The 17797-nt window shown below is 37.6% G+C and overlaps 1 protein-coding gene across 3 annotated transcripts in view; it reads right to left on the bottom strand.

The window, feature by feature from the left end:
* The window catches only part of MCC (MCC regulator of Wnt signaling pathway), a 182413-nt gene that overhangs the window by 52212 nt on the left and 112404 nt on the right, over window positions 1–17797 (bottom strand). For all 3 annotated transcript variants that reach the window (XM_090132372.1, XM_031609899.2, XM_090132373.1), the window contains 2 exons: window positions 10694–10807; window positions 3179–3321 (listed from right to left, as the gene is read on the bottom strand). In XM_090132372.1, the coding sequence (XP_089988498.1) occupies window positions 3179–3321; window positions 10694–10807 (257 nt within the window). The remainder of the gene's footprint in view (window positions 1–3178; window positions 3322–10693; window positions 10808–17797) is intronic.

Below are 17797 nucleotides of genomic sequence, written 5' to 3'. Positions count from 1 at the left end.
GTGATCACACACATGGAATGTGTTATACCACAAAATGGCTAGCAAACCTAGAACAATCCTGAAAATTTCTGGAAAAATAAAAAAGATAACACAAAAAACCCCATACGAGGTAACTGCTACTAAGATCAGCATATCAAATTTACCTGGGAAGAGGCACAGACATCAACATGCAAATTAAGCTTTCTTCTAGACCTGGCCTTATTAAGCCATGTTATCATCAACTATTATGCTCTAAGCAGTTCAAAACCCCCAGTCATCACAAGGAGAAAAAAACCAGAGGGAGGGAGTGGGGAATAGGAAGAAAGAGCGTGAGAGAGAGAGAATATCTAGGAATGGAGACTACCAACCAGTTTACACAATCTTCAGGACTCCTCAGGCTGTTGCAATACTTAATTTGAACTTTAACACTCTTTTCTGCTTACATTCTACATTCCTTCTGAGGACAGTACTCACATTCAAATGAACAGTTAAAAATTTAAAGATAACACAGAGTCAGGAGGACAGATGAAAACTCTCCATGAAACTCGATTTTCTTCTAATTGTTTCCAGGATATTTCTGTTTACTGAAAAGGCCCATAAAGATGTCATAAAGAAACAGTTCACCGAAGTTTATATTTACAGCCTAAAAACAACACATGAAAATATCGAACGATCTGTGTTAGCACTAGGGAAACATTTATCTATTCTGCAGCTGAAGTAACATCAAGAAACTGCTTCTAGAAAGCCAAAATGTTGTGGTATCACAAGAAAAGCTTCCTCTTGGTATTACATGCAGGTGTCCTACAGTCATATGAAAAACTCAAATACCTCCTGTAATCTGATTTAGCAAGAGAGTGTTAAGTGCCAAAGCCTGGGAACAGCCACGTTGCTCCAGCTTTGGTGCTCATATTCCTGATGGCCAAGGGTGGAGTGTGGTGAGTCACATCTGTCCCAGCAGTGACAGCAATTACACAACCCCTGCTCTGTGGGATGGAACAGCTTCTGAAGGGTGACGCAAAGAAAATCCCACACTGAATTTACAGAAAGAGGCAGCAAAAAGCGTTAGTTTTATTTCTTTCAGACATTGTTAGTAACAAAGAAATCTCTCCAATTCTACTTATGCTTGACACTTTAAGCAAAAATATTTCTCTTCTACTCCCTAAACACTAAATAATTGGATAGCCACAGAAAACAAGGCATTCCATTCACTAAGGAAATAAAAAAAAAAAAAACCAACGCTGACTTAATAAACATTTTTATTCTTACTAGTAAAACAAGAGTGAATCCAAACAGGTGGACCCCTTAGCTGAGCAAAAAGGAGCTCTCATATGGTAAAACCAAAGAGCTGGGGCATAGCAATGGTTCAGCAATTTGTTGCCATAGTATTACTCTAATGCCTTTGAAAGTTTGCACCCCAGGAGAATAACAACTGCACTTTTCACATGAAGCAACATGCACTTTGTATCAAATTCAGTTCTCATGCCTCACTTTCTTGCTCATGCCATAACTACCTTTTTTATAGATACATTTAAACACACTATCTATCCAGTCTTAACATCCGTAATTAAAATCATGGAATCATTAAGGCTGGAAAAAACCACAAAGATCATCTAGTCCAATGGTAAAATCTGAAGTGATTTGCTTTTTTAAAAATGCTATTTGGTATTTGATTAATCTTTGTCCATTTGATTGGCCTACTGGCCTGAACACAAGCAGTTTTGATGTTCAACAAAATTGTGTTTTATTTCAATACACAACTTTTCAGAACATGGATGAAAGAAGCTACTAAGGGGCATTCTTTCAGCTTCAGACTTCAGACAGGGCCATCTCTTTCTTACCCACCTGGTTTGAAATAGGTAGACCTGACTGTCTTAAATAGCAGCACGGTCTCATCAGGAAATCTTGATATATATTTGACATTTAAGTTGCCACAGAGATTCCACCAAAAAAATCTCTCTTCTGTGTACAATTTCTCTCAATTTTCAGAGTGTTTTTCTGCTACTGAAACAAAAATATCTATTCAGCTCTCACACTTCAGATTCCATTTTTCAATTGGCCTTTGCAGTTCATAAAATTTCACCAGAGGAAGAGAGGGGAGTGGGACAGGCAGTCTCGTGCTAAAAAGAAAAATGACTTGAGATGAAAAGAAATTTTACACGCAGAGGTAGCAAGTACAAATGAATAAGGGAGTCAATGGGATTTTCTTCAGAGATAGACTATCAGTTTAGAAAATCTTTCCCTGAAAATATCTCACCATGATCACCACCAGTTATAACCATCACGAAGTATACAGCATTTATTTTCTCATATAATACTAACACCATATAATTTCACTACTTCTCTTGTAAAGGTATATATGCATGATGATACGTTCTCTTATAGTAGAACACATCTTGGGGTTTTTTTTGCATATAATAATTTTTTTATGAAAGGTTAAGTGAGCAGTTGTAATGACTTATGCTTAGAAAAATGTCTACAATGAAAAGAAATGAAGCAAATATAAAAACCTATTCAGCCAGTAATTGATTGAAAATTTGCTATACACCCCCAGTAAACTTTATCTACAAAGGCATCAACTGTAACTGGATACTCCGTAGAAAATCCATACATTCGTGTGATTTACCTGCATCCCCAAAAGCTAAACTTTTAACAAGCTCTTTTCTCTTACTAGTTCAAGTGAGAAAAAAAAGCATCCATCTGCAGTCAAATGTAAAGCCTACTTTACAACAGTTATACAACTGGTTTTGTCACAACTTCAAGTAGATGCAAAGCATACTGAAATCCAATTGATCTGTATTTCCCATTAGAAGTGATTCATTCATCTTAGATATCTACAGAATAACACAGAAGAAAGTGAGAAGCCAAGGTGCAGATTGGCTACATCTTCCCTTATGAATGATGGCTATCACTTATTTCATCCCTTTGCATGTATACTTAGCTAAAAAACAAAAAACTTAGCACAGCACAGAGCTTTGTAGTGCTCACTAAGCTGAGCAGAACATGACTTTGCCATTGAGAATGCAGCACTTCTGTGCCTTCAGATGATACTCTACTACCTTAACTATGAGCAGCTATTAAGTACCAGCTCTGACAAGCATAGCAACCTAGGAGTCATGACCAATTTATATTTAGAGCGTAATTCACACCATGCTTTGCATCAATTTTTGCATGGCACAGAATTTTCAAGAATTTTCCATACCTTATTGTTGTTCCCTGGAGTCGATCAATCTTCTTATTTAATTCAGCAATGATACTGTGCAGCTCTGTGATTCGCTCCTCATAGCGCAGCGTTGTTCGCTCCTGCACATCTTCGTGCTCTCTCATTAGGTGGGATTGTTCACACTGAATCAGAGAAGCAAAAAATGGAATGGGTCTTACAAACAGCTCCACGGAGAGCAGATACAAAGAGAAGCTGACCTCTTTACAAGGTCTTCATACCCATCAGATCAAAACTACAAGAAAGGAAGCACAGAAGAAAAATACTGACAAGTACAAAGAGGAAGTAACCAGCAAATTTTTAGAAACTTTGAAAGACTACTTTGAGACTGTATGACTGAAAGAATGCGTGAGATTTGTAATGCATATATAATCTTTAGGAGCCTCTCAGCACTGTCTGAATTCGAATAGGTCATAAGGCACAAACCACACTGTTATAAAGAAGAGTAACCATGCCTCAGGGTTGTAACTTCCTTTCTAATATTTGTTTTTATTAGTCTTCTGTAATACTGCACGTTTTCCTTTTCAAATCCTCTATTATAAAATGTGTATTATTTCAACAATTAAGTGGCTATACTTCTGACTGTTATTTTATAAGTATCATGAAATCCCACTTTTTCTTTCTTCCAGCCTCTCTGGCTCACACTTCACACCAGCAGATACTCTACTGGAATTAAAGCCTCTCAACAGCACATGTTGATTGAAGTTTTGCTTTGTAGTGGCTGGAAAGTGCAAGAATTCCAACCTTTTGCTTTGGACCTCCCACATGAAACAGTCAAGCTCCCCTGAAACCACAGAAAGTTACATGCTATACTTGGAACAAGAAAAATCTCACAAACTGATAGTATAAAAAACAAACAAACAAACCACTTTTAATAGAAAAGGTAAATATAAGATTCCAATAACAATTCTAAAGGCTACAATTCATAACAGTGTATGAGGACCCCAAATCTAATTTTTTCAAATCACGTACACGATCTATATGGAGGTAATTCCTTCCACTCTTCTTTCATAAATACAAAATTTATGCCCATACTAACAGGCATGCCAGAATTTTCATAGTTTGCTCTTACATTTTTTGGGCCGTTCACATTAGAGTTTGAGAATATTTACACAAAACGCTACTTCAAAATTACAATTCATGCTGAGCTTCAATAACATTTTTATCTTACAGTTGTCAGTAAAATTTATTTCGACGCTTTTTGACTTCCAGGAATGTGTATACTGCAAGGCAGTAGCTCAAAAGTTTACATAACCTTTCCACTTACCATTTACAATAAAATGATATTTTCTTCCTCAAATTGGAGTCAAAAGCAATTTCAGCTATACTGAGAAAAAGAAAGTACACCTTACTGCTGAAGACTACAGCAATTGGTCAAATTTTAGAAGACAAGAAGTGTTCACCTGGCTTTTAAAACTTTATGTTCAGCAAGGTGGCTAACTATGTGTATTATAATGACTCCTTATTGCAGGATCACTTAGGAACTTGTTACTATTATTTGTGAGCATTACCACTGTATCTAGATGAAGTACTAGTGCTGCCTTAAAAGTGCAGAAGTAACAGAAAAAAAGCGTTTAACATAAACATTTAAGTACAACATGGAGTTTTTTTCCTTAATAATTCCAAATTTCCTCTGGTACACATTGATATCCAAAGAATTAATAGTTAAGTGTTTTCCAAAACAGTGAATTTTGTGCACTGCTTTTTCAGTTTTAAACCAAAGGATGCTTCAGATGGAGTATCCAGTAATTATTTACAGACAGTAAATAAAATGTTTATCTCAACATTTTTTATCTTTCTAAGCTCTGAACTAAAAAGCAGAATTTGTTTATCTTGACCAAAGATATACAGACCATTGATAATGGACCTCAGCCACATTACCAGACTTGTCTTCTGTTTTTTCTAGTCATCTCACAGCCACCACTTTTCAGGACAATCATAATTTAGACATACACTGTGAACTACAGCAGTCTAGCTATATGATGGCAGCTTTAAGTTTGATTTTTTCAAAAGGGCTCTTGGATTATCTTGGGTGAAAGTGATTTCACGAGGCAGAAAGAAACCTCTGGGAGAGACACGACCTGATGCTAAAAATGAACACTGAGATTTAGAGGATGATTCAGGATCTAGAAATTCCAGCCAGTCATGACAAAGCCCCAACTGAAAAATACAAAAGTATTTACACAGTGGAAATATAACTTAATATGAATCCCAAAATGCAGTAATGTAAAATTCTGGTTATACAGACTACTCTTTGTTATTGCACATTTACCTCAAAACTTGGAAAATGCATCTCTTGGTATCCACTGGTAAACAGCTTTTTTTCTTTCTTTTCGTATTCAGCCTGTTCATCACTGTCTTTATTTTCTGTGTCCTTTGAGTCTCAGAACAATGACCTGCCCCCAGTTCCTATCTTTTTAAACTATGATTTATCTGCATGTCAGTCACAAGCTTTTGAAGATAAATACCTTATACTCTTCCTCATCTCCCTCTTGCTGCCTAGTACTTAAGTTCTCATCAAAACATTAAGGGCTCTAATTCTCTGAAAAAGCAAACATGGGGATAATCCACTGAGAGACTGTAAAAGACAAGTGGCTACAGAAGTCAGGAGAAAAGTTTCTTGCAGTTTTCTATGCAAGTGACCCTTGCATAGAAAGGGTCTATAGGCTGGTTTTTCGTACAGACCTGAAAGGTTATTTCGATTACAGAATAAATGAACAATGCCTGGAAACACCCTTTGCCGACCTCCTGATAGTAGGAACCATCAGAGAGAAAAAAAAAAAAGATGTTAAGGGAAAGTATTTTAATCCAAATATATTGTTGCAACATGTGATGCTACTATTAATGTACAAAAATTCCAAACCCAAAAGACAAGAACAGTGCAGATTCTGTGTTAAATCTGAAGTGTTCAGGAAAAAAACAAAAAACCAGCAGTAATGGAACCAGCAGCAGTGCTAGGCTAACAAATTTCTCAGTTCCTCAAGACCTGCAGAGCTGCTAACACTGTCTATGGCATTATTCAGGGAAAATACAATTAATCCCCTGTATTAGCCACATTAGATCTGTTGAACAAGTAATTGAGCATTGCAATTTAATAGGAATGGCAGATTTTGAAATGGCATCAGTTCTTCTAATTTTAAGTATGTCCATGCCCACTGTGCTACAGCCACAATCATGAAAACGTATATAGTGAAAATTAATTAATACTGTATATTTAGTGTTCACTTGAAGTGTAAAAAGAATATAAGTGAACAGGGCTAATCCATGTGAGATAAAGACATCACACATCAGAATTAAACTTCAATGCTAACCTGTTGACTCTGTTGACCTGAGCATCTCTACTTCAAGTAACTTTCTTAAACGAGAAACTGAAATCTTCCCATGAAGTGCAAATGTCCTTATATGCCAACTAATGTTGGTTATACTTTTATATTGAAATTCTGCTGTCCCTCCCTCTATTCTGAATAACTGAAAGGATGGCAAGAATTTATAAATACAGTAATGGAACATATTGCTCCAGTGACACAGGAATCAGAATCTTGCAGCACAGTATTTATTACTCCATGCCTACAGCTCTTACGAAATTCCAAAATTACCTAGACTAAGTATAAAGGCAAAAGAGAACAGAACTACCTTGTGGGAGGTGAAAAGATGATGAAAAGATAAGATGCAGAAAGTAAGCTGTCTACTCTTGATGTATTTACTGAAACTTTCAGCGTGTTACTAATTCCATGGTTCTACAGTACAACTGTGTAACTGTTGTAGGTTAACCACAGTAGGTAGCTCAACACCAACAACTTTCTTTCCTTTTACTCCCAAGAGGAGTGGAAAAAAAGCATAGGCAAGAAAACTTGTGGATCACAATAAAAACTGTTAAGTAAGTGAAAGAGAAGTGAAAGAAGAGAGATAGACAATAAAACCAAACACCAGTCACCCACCACCTCCCATGGGCAGACTGCTGCTCACCCAGCTTCCAAGGAGAAGGCAGCTTACCTCCCTCTGATTCCCCTACCTCTACACTGCTGAGAACAGCACTATTCTGCATGAAATGTCTCCCTGGCCAGATTGGGTCATCTGCCTGGATGTGTCCTCTCTTGGCCTCCTGTGCATCCCCATCTATTCACTGAGTGGGCAGAGATTGGCTCTGTGCTCAGTATCAGCTCAGACACTGCAGTGCTATTAGCACTGGGCTGGATGCAGATCTAAACATAGCACCACAAGGGCTACTGTGAAGATTAATTCAATTCAAGCCAGACCCCAGAGAAACTCAATGTCATGGGATATCAGAAATGGAAAAGAACGTAAATGGATTAGAAAGATGACTAAATAAATCTATGGAGGGCAGGACCACAGCAGACTATTAAATTTGATGCAGTCCCTTGCTCAAAAAGTCCATTCAGTCTTGACAGTAGAAAGACGAGAACAACAAGTGTCTGTACATGTTATTTCTGCTCTCCCTTCAGACATTTATTATTTACTATTATTAGAGCTAGGATACCTAGCCACAGAGGACTAGTAAAAAGCACTACTTTTATTCTCACAACCAAAAAAGATTCTGGAAGATCACATCAGATATAACTAACCTCTACTTTACAGTCACTTTCATTCACAAGGTCAGTTCAGTGCTCATACAAACAAAGAGACAAGGAGGTCTGGTGTCTTATAGAAATAATACCAGCATGTACGCAAATGTTTTAACAGGACTTCTGGAAACGAGCTCTACTATAATACAACAATCAGCAATCGATTACATCCTTCTATAAAAATCTTATCAAGCTGAGCTACCCAACTATCTTTCTTACCCATCTGTCACCTCTATTACATGAATAGTGGCTCCCCAAATCACTTTTCTTCACCAAATCCTTTCTTCCAAAGTTTTGTATGCTTCATGAAATGAAAGGTGTTACTAAAAATGTGGTTCAAGGAATGCTTTTTTTCCAGAGAGCATATAGTGTGCCAGCAAAAAAAAAAAAAAAAAAAAAAAAGAGCGTGTGCTGCTTTTATAAGTATAGTCCAAAAATGAGATCTAATGCTGACCCACTAGCATCTGAAAATGGTTACGCAGAACCTCAAACACTTCTTATTTAATGTATGCCTTCTGAAACTCTAATTCATATTAGTGAGGAAGAAATGCATTAGCCAGATGCTGTCAGAGAAAAATGACACATATAATGTGATATGCATTTGGATGAATCTCTGCAGATTGGGAGGAAAAGTTAAAAAAAAAAAAAAAAAAGCTATGTGGAACATCTGCTTGAAACAGAAAGCAATGCAGTCAGAGAAAGAAGAAAAGGGAAGGCAAAGTCATCAGAATCTGTTTCAGCATTTAAATGTAGCCAACTAATTGAATATATAAGCTGTGCATCTTTATAGACTTTTAAAAAAGAGTATTTAAATGACTGTTTAAAAATGACTATTTTAAAAATGACCATTCTAGACTTTCATTTATACTCCAGAAAGTTTCTATTCACTTCGGGGACTTTTAGAAAAAAAACTGCTATAATATTAAGACTATATAGAAATTGTTAATTAAGAAGTATATTTTTCCAAAAACAATTGCATCAAAGCTTCTCATCAGCCACAACTATAGCATTAAGCCAGAAATGTACATTATACAAACAATCACCCCAGTTCAACTAGTGATGCTCAGTCAGTCTCTTCCCCTGAAGTTTCTCTGCTCCTATTAAAATTTCTCTTTCGTCCCATTCCCGCAGCTTTATAGTTTTCCTTTAGGGTATGCACACAGGAGTGTTTATTTCAGCATAGAGGAATGTACAGCAGAAACACATTAGGCTTCAGATATTCCGAAAGAACAGATATTCTGATTTTATGTTATTCATAGTTCAGGCAACGGTCATCACTATGGTTCTATTTATAACTACACAGCCCAAGATCATGGAAAAAAACATCAATATGAGAAAACCAGCACTGTATGCATGCACACAGGGTAACCAATTAAAAAAAAAAAAAGTAAAAAATCATGCTAACAGAGCTAACAGAGTCATCATCAGCGGGGATCATCATTGTATGAGAGCACGGACAGGGTACTCTTCACTGGCTGAGATATGGCATGTATTTTTTAATAAAGACCAGGAAATAAATGTAGAACACTAACAAAAAAATCTATATTTAGCACAATACCCTGAAGAGTTAAAAATAACAACCACATCAACACAGTCACGCAGAATCATAAAGACTTTTTTGGTACAGTGGACAGCTTAATGATTGCTAAATGCAGCCAAATATCAAGCTGTACCTCAGAAAAAGGACCTGCTTTCAGAGAGCAATGTAAGTTCAAAATGATCTCAGGATTATAGCTATAAATAATGTGTGTGTCTCTGGCTCACAGATCAAAGGGAATGAAAGGGACAATGTTTTTTACTTCAGTATGCTGTATTGATGGGCTGGAATAAGAGCATTGTTTACAAAACTCAAAATAGCTAAAAAAATACAAGAGAATGTTTTAAGGACTGAAGTAAAAGCCTTAAAATGTAGATTATTTAAATATTTCTACATCTGGCCTGAGTTTAAATAATACACAGTTAGAGGACTCTACCAAAATGCCCTGATAACCAAAGACTGTAAACTTGCAGAATCACAGAGTGGCTGGGCTTGATCTCTTGAGGTTAATTCTCTAACCATACCCACTGAAGGAAGGTAACTTACAGCAGAACAGGTCCAGATGGCTTTTAAGTACTTTCAAAGCTGAAGATTCCGCAACCTATCTGGATAACACGTAAGATGTGATACTTTAGAAGACAAAATGCTTTGTCTGGCTCTCTGAAAGTGTAAATGTATACATACTTTGCAGTTGTTTTAAATGGTAAAGTACTTATAAAAGGTAATTGCCAGAGTAACAGTACCTGAAAACAGAGGTTTTGTTTACAGGAGAAATACTAGATACAATAGTTATTTCCCTGTTTGCATTTGACACTCTACATTTATCTAGATCTGAAAAAAAAATAAATCCCTTAAGAGCCAAGATAGCACCAGAGTTCACTTATCCTTTGGCTTTCCACTGACTGTGTTTTCCATAACAGAGATACATAAACTGGCTTACTAGAAGCTAGACTGAGATCACTAATCATTTCTCATATTAACATCAAAGTGCTGACGATTGGCAATAGACTTTCATTGTGTTAATTTGTGCTGTGTGAGTCTCACTCAAGACTAAAAGACTCTGATCAGCTACCTAATCCACTGAGAACTACAGTTTCTATTTTCTAAAGTAATTTAAAGTGTTCACTATTTAAAGAGCCTGTTTATGTTGGCTTCAAACAAAATCAATCCAATTATTTCTTGGTACTTTATAAAAGAATATTATCAGCATGTAGAACTTAAAACCCTTGGTAATCATGCTTCATACAGTCTTAAAATTCTTTTCAATCATGACACTGTTAAGATCTTTCATCCTTTCCCCACACATCATACACCTCTCTGAAGAACTAGGACGACAGAAAACCACTGACTATCTTCAGAATTTTAACTGTTGCTCACCTGTGCTTTTGCCAGTTTCTTCTCCAGCAGGTCACGTTCTCTTTCTGTTTGTTGTAGACGTTTATTAAGTTCCACAATGTCTCCCTTTAATGATGCCAGGGCTGCTAAATGAAGCTGGAAGACAAAGAATAGAGAAAAAAATTAATCTAGTAACAAGCATTATAGCAGAAGAATTTGAAAGATATGGTATTATACAGTAGTCAGAGCATCTGTGGATTTCTGAGTAATTAACAGGAGCTTTAGAAAATGGAAGTCAAAAAGTAGTTCACATATTTCGACTCCCTTTTATCACTGAACTGTCTTCTCCAGACAATCCAGATGTTCCTTCAGGAAACACATTATAAGGACAAGTGTAATGAAAAGTAATACACTGTGAATATGTGCATGAATCCCAACATTCGCTTAAAAGCAAGCAGCTTGAGCACTGTTTTTTAACACCTTATATTAGATGTCAGCTCAGATTTGTGTTATAAAAGAAGGTGTGCCATGTTTTGATGCATTCAGAGATAATAAAGGTTATCAGTGTAGTGAATAACTCCATGCACAGGATTCAATTTTATTTTGCAACTACTGCCTACTTCATTTTGAACTGCTTTACTGTTATTTTTTTTTCTATCTCATATCAGTGAGCTTCAATACTTCTAACTTATGAAGCTACATCCTGAGAATGTGAACTGTTATTCCCTCTGCAAGATATTATTTTGATGAAAGATACTTATCTCTGCTTATATCTGTGCTGCTGTGACAGAGACAGGACCCAAGGGAACAGCACGGGCTGCATCACAGGAGACTCAGGGGGGTGACAGGCAAAGGTTATTTAGCAGAGGGTGGTGGGCACGGAACAGCACCCAGGGCAGTAGGCACAGCCCAGAGTGTGTAAGTTTGGGGAGCATTCTGACAATACTCTCAGACATAGGGTCTGAATTTAGGGAGGTGCTGTGTAGAGCCAGGGGTTGCACTCTCTGTGAGTCTCTTCCAATTTGGGATATTCTATGATTCTGTGTTTACTAAGAAGCATCACTTATCCATGACTGCAGTGACCATGGTGGACTGATTCTATGATTTTGTGACTCTGTATTTAATCAATCACATGTGGAAGCATATATAGGATAAACCACATAATTAAGTTACCCTAGCTACATAACTTAGAAATCAAGAATAAATCTTCTAAAAAAAATCCAAACTCATTTATAGTCTCTTTTTTTCCTCAGTATCCCTTCCATCACTGCAGCACAGGTAGCAACTAGAATTCCGTGATACACACTGACATGTACAGCAGAAAATTCCATGAGGAAACTAGCCAGTATCACTGAAGTCATTCTTTGTAGTAGTACAAAAACAACTCTTTAAGTAATACTGGATATGAAAACTACAGAGATCCTTCACACTGACCCAAGTAACTCGGCAAATATTGCTCTGCTGCCAGGACTTGGACTGAAACACAAATAGCGCTGCTAGACTTCCAATCAGTTTCAGGTTTTCATGTAGTCTGACATTTTATGGAGTTACATAATTTTTCTTTTTCCATTTCTAGTCAGTCAACTAATAGGTCCTATTCTGATACGAGTTTTGCCTTTCTGATAGCAAAAAACAGCAAAATCACATGTTTTCATGTACTGAAATGTGAAAGTAGTTGTAATACAGAAAAGAGACTAGATTCACTTAGAGACAACTTGACATACAGTACTTCCAGTGTTACAGAAAAGGCCACTTCTGGCATGAGGACATGAAACTTATCTGTACAAAGACTTCAGATGTGAGTTCTGCTATTGTGACTGCAGAATAACTATGTGACTAGATGCACTGGACATTCTCATTTGTCAGCTGTCTAAAATATTTTTATTACAACAGCTACAAAACGTTTTGCATGCCATTACTTATTTCAGCATAATATATACACATATGCAATCTTATGCCATAGTATGTTTGAGGTTCTTAAGACAGACTCATTTTTCAAGTGAAAAAAGAGTAGTTCAAGCCTACTATCTATCTTCTTTCAAATATGCTGTGCTGAAATATCTTAATACGCTCAGAAACTCCCTGAATCTTAAAAGGCTGTCCTTCCTACCACAGGAAACAGTGCACTGCTTTTACAGAGAGGTGAAACAAGAACCAGCCAAAGTGTGTCAATCTGTTCATAACTGACCTGCAATTTTCAGGAAAGATGGTAAATTTAAAAGTCACTATTTTACCATTTTCCCTTAACAGAGGAGAAATGCTGAAATGAAGCCCACCAGTTTGTACATCAAATCTTGCATCCTCTATCACAGCTTTCAAATCATACATGAAAAAAATGGCTACAGTTCTCTAAATTGAATAAAATAATGGTATGTAGTCAAGTAGGGGTAATTCCTTTTTGTACACCATAATTAGATGATCTCCAGCTACGGTTTTAATTAAATGCCAGACTTATAATGTTCACACGCATGGAGCCGTAATATAAAAATGACACCATCAATGAAAAACTACTGGTTCACTGAGCAGCAGAACTAATGAAGCTGACTTCCTATGGATTTGCCTTTGTTCCCTTCACACACCAGGATCAGCCCAGGTCTTCTTCGTGTGCCCTGCCATTCCAAACCAGGTGAGAACCAGCACAAATTCTATCTAGCTTAATAGCAACACTGCTGCCTGGCCTGGTCTGACAGCCCCTACCACACAAGGGTATCCAGCAGGCAGGATGTATCTGCCCCTTCAATCAAAGCAACAAAAGAACTACTTTGCTAATTACAGAGAAATTCTTTTGCTATCCAAAATGATCCTTTCCTAGCTTGATCCCAGTCAGCTTCTATGTACTTAGAGGAGGGGAAAAAACAAAGAAAAAAAAAAAAAGGAAGGAACCCCCAAAAAATCAGTTTAAGAGAAATGGCAAACCAGCCAATGTGAAGTCACTACACAGAGAGAAAGGCTGCTTCTGACACTCCTCAGCTGCAGCACACCCAGTACACACAGCAGTAAATAGTATGTAAGTGGTGCCTCCAGCTACTACTATGATAAAAAATAAGGTTAGCAGATTGGTGTATCTGTCTGTTCTGGGCAGTACCAGAATCTCCTCTGCAATTCCTCAGAAGAGTTGTTAGAAAGTATTGTAGCATCTTTCCTTGAGCCATGAATATTCAGCCCAGGTTCCCCTCACATTCCTATAGAATTCAACAGGGTGGGCACTGGCATGCAGATCTTCTGCAGTGCTGTAACACAAACAGGAAACATCTGAACGAGGATCTACTGAAAACAACCAAAAAAAAATTGGACTGAAAACAAAATCCTGTTTAGTGGTCCAGAATTATTTAAGAATATGAGACCTAAGAAAGAGAGGACCGAAATAGCCATGTGGCACACAGCCCTTTTTTTCCCCTTCAGCAAACAAGGACAGGCCAGGTAGAGTGGCTATCACCAGCACTAATGTCGGATGCTTATAGCTCAGAGTGGGCTGCCTCTTAGTAGGCACAGACCACAAAACAAAAACTTTGTCATTTGTAATAATTAACTTAGATACCACGTGGAATATTCTCTGTACAATGTACCAGTCTAAACTTTCAAACAACAGCTCCCAAAAAGATCCAGCTGAGCACCACGGAAAAAACAGTTCACAGCCAACATCGTGAATAGATTTTATATTGATCCAACACAGAGAAAAATAAATTCTCACAAAAAAAAAAAACCACTATGTGATGACAATGAATCTAGCCTGTCCAACAGGACAAGAAGGTCAACACATGTAAAGCAATGACTAAAAAGGAATCAAACAGGCAAAAACTTATTTATCTGCCACAAGCAAATGAAATGAAGGATTCTTTCAGTAAAGAAAATAGATGCACACCACTACTAAAAAAAATGCAACACCCATCTTAGCTCAAAGCTATAGTTTCTACAAAATTCTATGCGAGCACAAAAACAAGCTGTTTACTGAAACACATAAACCGTATTTTATATCCAGTACAATCTTGCCTGTTTATTAGAACATATGCATCAGTGTACTTATTTTTATTTAAACATATAATAAGTGCATTTAATTCTGAACATCACCCTTCAGACATGGAATTTCTAAAAGATTCTGGTCAGAGAATACTAGACTCTGACATCCGCCCCTCTATTTCCATTTATACTTTGTGTAGTTTAGTGCAAATAATCCATAACACAGATTTTTTCTGTGTTTTCCTACAACTCATTCAATGGCATTCTGTATACACAAGCATACCTGATCAGATGTTGATAATGCTGCCTGATCTCTGAAAACCTATCAAATCTTTTCTTCTCAAATGGCACTACACAGGATTTGGAAATTCCAGCTGCTTTGTAATATGAGAGATGGGGAGTTTTTAGTACAGCACACAAAGCTCAGTCAGAATCTCACTCAAGAACTACAGATGGGGCAAAGCAAGTGCCCATGTACTGTATTTTCTGACACCCACCACAAAGGTGATGAGACTAAACCTACCAGAATTTACAATTACATACAAGGAAATAAAAAAATTGGTAACATGAGCTTAAAATGATAAGCATTCAGGAAGAAATACAAAACCTTTTTAAATTCCGCATTCAGGAGTTCCAGAGCTGTAAACTGGTAACTCACTACTTAACAGCAGGAGACAACAATGTCAGGGTTAGTCCAGAAAAAGCTTAGACAAGCCAGGCACTCAGCTGCTGAGATGGATGAGAACACATCACGTTAACACATAACAGGTACATTTAAACCTTACACAGTGAAAGTAAAAGAGGAAAAACCTTACACAGAAAAATAGTATCAAAAATTACACCATAGGTTCACACAACTAGGAAACATCTTCAAAAAACAAGACAACAAAAGATAACATACACAAAGCTTTAAAGCCTCCATCAGAGAGTAGTTAAAAATTGGAGTCACAGACATTTGTGGTAAATATAATGAAAGTGCTGTCAAGTTTACATTTCATCAAATAGCACAGATACAGCTCCACATGCAAATAATACGCTTGCTTAAAGTGATTGTTATGTGAAAAAAAAAATTCTTCTCAGTTCTATACACTGGGTTTTCTTCTTCCTTCTTTCCTTGCTCATGATCCATGAAATGTGTATTTTTATGGTACAACTGATGGAATAAATATAACTGAGGCCCATTTCTGCGATGTATTGACAAGGTAAAATGGAAAAGTGTAAAGAACAACCATATCCCAGAAGCAGTGACAGGACAGCTCAATATTCCCTAGGCAATTTCAGCTGTGTGATCTCTAGAGCACAACCCCAAAATATCACAGTCATCTGCCCTGTAACTAATTACCTATGGCAAACTCAAAATGCTTAAAAAAGCAAAGTCACTGAACTGTTGGATGTAACTACCAACATGACCTAAAACTCTACGTTTCAAACAACTGTTACACGTTAATGAATTAAAAAATTAAATGACATATAAAATGGACATTTTGTGACTCTCCTGCTGAAGCAATTGTCATTATATTAGACACTATACAATTACATCATATGATTGTGCAACATTAAACAAATAATGTGTCAACTCAAGCCAAGAAACTATCCAAATTCTAGAACAACAAAGACCAAATGTTTGTAAGGCATACTTTAATTTGAAAAAGCTGCAGAAGATGTATTCAATCTGTTTAAGCTATTTATAAACAATTTAAATGGATATTCTTTTTAAAATTAACATTTCTGTGCACTTAATGCACTTCTTAATATTTCAAACTATTTCTTAAAAAACAAACAACCAAATCATACCCTCCATCATACTTTTCAGCATCTTCACCAATGACACTGATGATGGGCTCGAGTGCACCCTCAGCAAGTTTGCCAATGACATCAAGCTGACGCATTAGTGCGGTTGACACGTTAGAAGGACAGCCAGAAGGACATCAACGAACTCAAAAGGTGGGCCCATGTGAACCTAGTAAGGTTCAACACAGCAAAGTGCAAGGTTTTGCACTTGGGTCAGAGGAATCCCAAATACGTATGCAGACTGGGAGAAGAACTCCTTGAGAGTAGCTCTGTAGAGAATGACCTGGAGGTCCTGGTGCATGAAAAATGGAACACGAGCCAGCAAAGTGCTCTTGCAGGTTGGAAGGCCAATGGCATCCTGGGCTCCATCAGAAGAGAGGTGGCCAGCAAGGACACGGAGGTGATGCCCCTCTCTAGTCTACCCTCGTAAGGCCCCATCTGGAGTACTATGTCCAGGTCTGGAGCCCCCAGTACAGGAAAGATGTGGAGCTGTTGGAGAGGGTCCAGAGGAGGGTCACCAGGATGATCAAAGGGCTGCAGTACCTCCCATGAAAACTGAGGGAGCTGGGCTTGTTCAGCCTGGAGAATAGAAGGCTGCGAGGAGACTTTATTGCAGCCTTCCAGTATTTAAAAGGGGATTATACAAAGGAGAGGAATCAACTTGTAACTCAGATAGTGACAGGACAAGGGGGAATGGTTTCAAGCTCAAGGAGGGAAGGTTTAGATTAGATGTTGGGGGGAAGATAGTTACAGAGAGGGTGATGAGGTGCTGGAACAGGCTGCCCAGGGATACTGTGGATGCTCCATCCCTGAAGGTGTTGAAGTCCAGGTTGGATGGGGCCCTGGGGAACCTGGTCTAGAACTAGATCTGGGGGTTGATGGCACAGCCTGTGGCAGGGGAACTCGAACTTGATGATGGGGTCCCTTCCAACCCAAGCCATTCTACGATGCTACGATTCCATGCCAAGAGAACACAAAGTCTTGCCTCATCTGTGAAAAGTGTTTAATAAAGAAAATATGCTAGGAGTGTTCAAAAAGGTCATGGAAGAGATAATCTGACACTATTCCATAGTGTGATCCATTTCAGAACATCATTAAAAACAAAAGACTTATCCATGGAATACATCATCATCTGACGAACTACTCAGACAATTCACACTTCATGAACAGAGCATGTGCAAATCTGTACATCATGAGTCTGCCTGAAAGCTAGACTAACGGCCCTACTCCTACTGTAACAGATGTTCACACCATCCTGGGAATGAAAGTTTTGGTATCACGAGGAGAAAAATCTAAACAGATGGCCCAAAAGTAACCAAAAGATGCAAACATCTGAAGCTGAGGACTGCAGAGGAAAACTACACTTTGCAGATTTTACTTTTCTGGAATTCTTAACAA

Source organism: Phasianus colchicus, chromosome Z, assembly GCF_987193195.1.
Source record: "Phasianus colchicus chromosome Z, bPhaCol1.hap1.1, whole genome shotgun sequence".
In the NCBI taxonomy this organism is placed as follows: domain Eukaryota; kingdom Metazoa; phylum Chordata; class Aves; order Galliformes; family Phasianidae; genus Phasianus; species Phasianus colchicus.
Note: the sequence above shows the minus strand (reverse complement) of the source record. Positions and strands in the feature narration are given on the sequence as shown.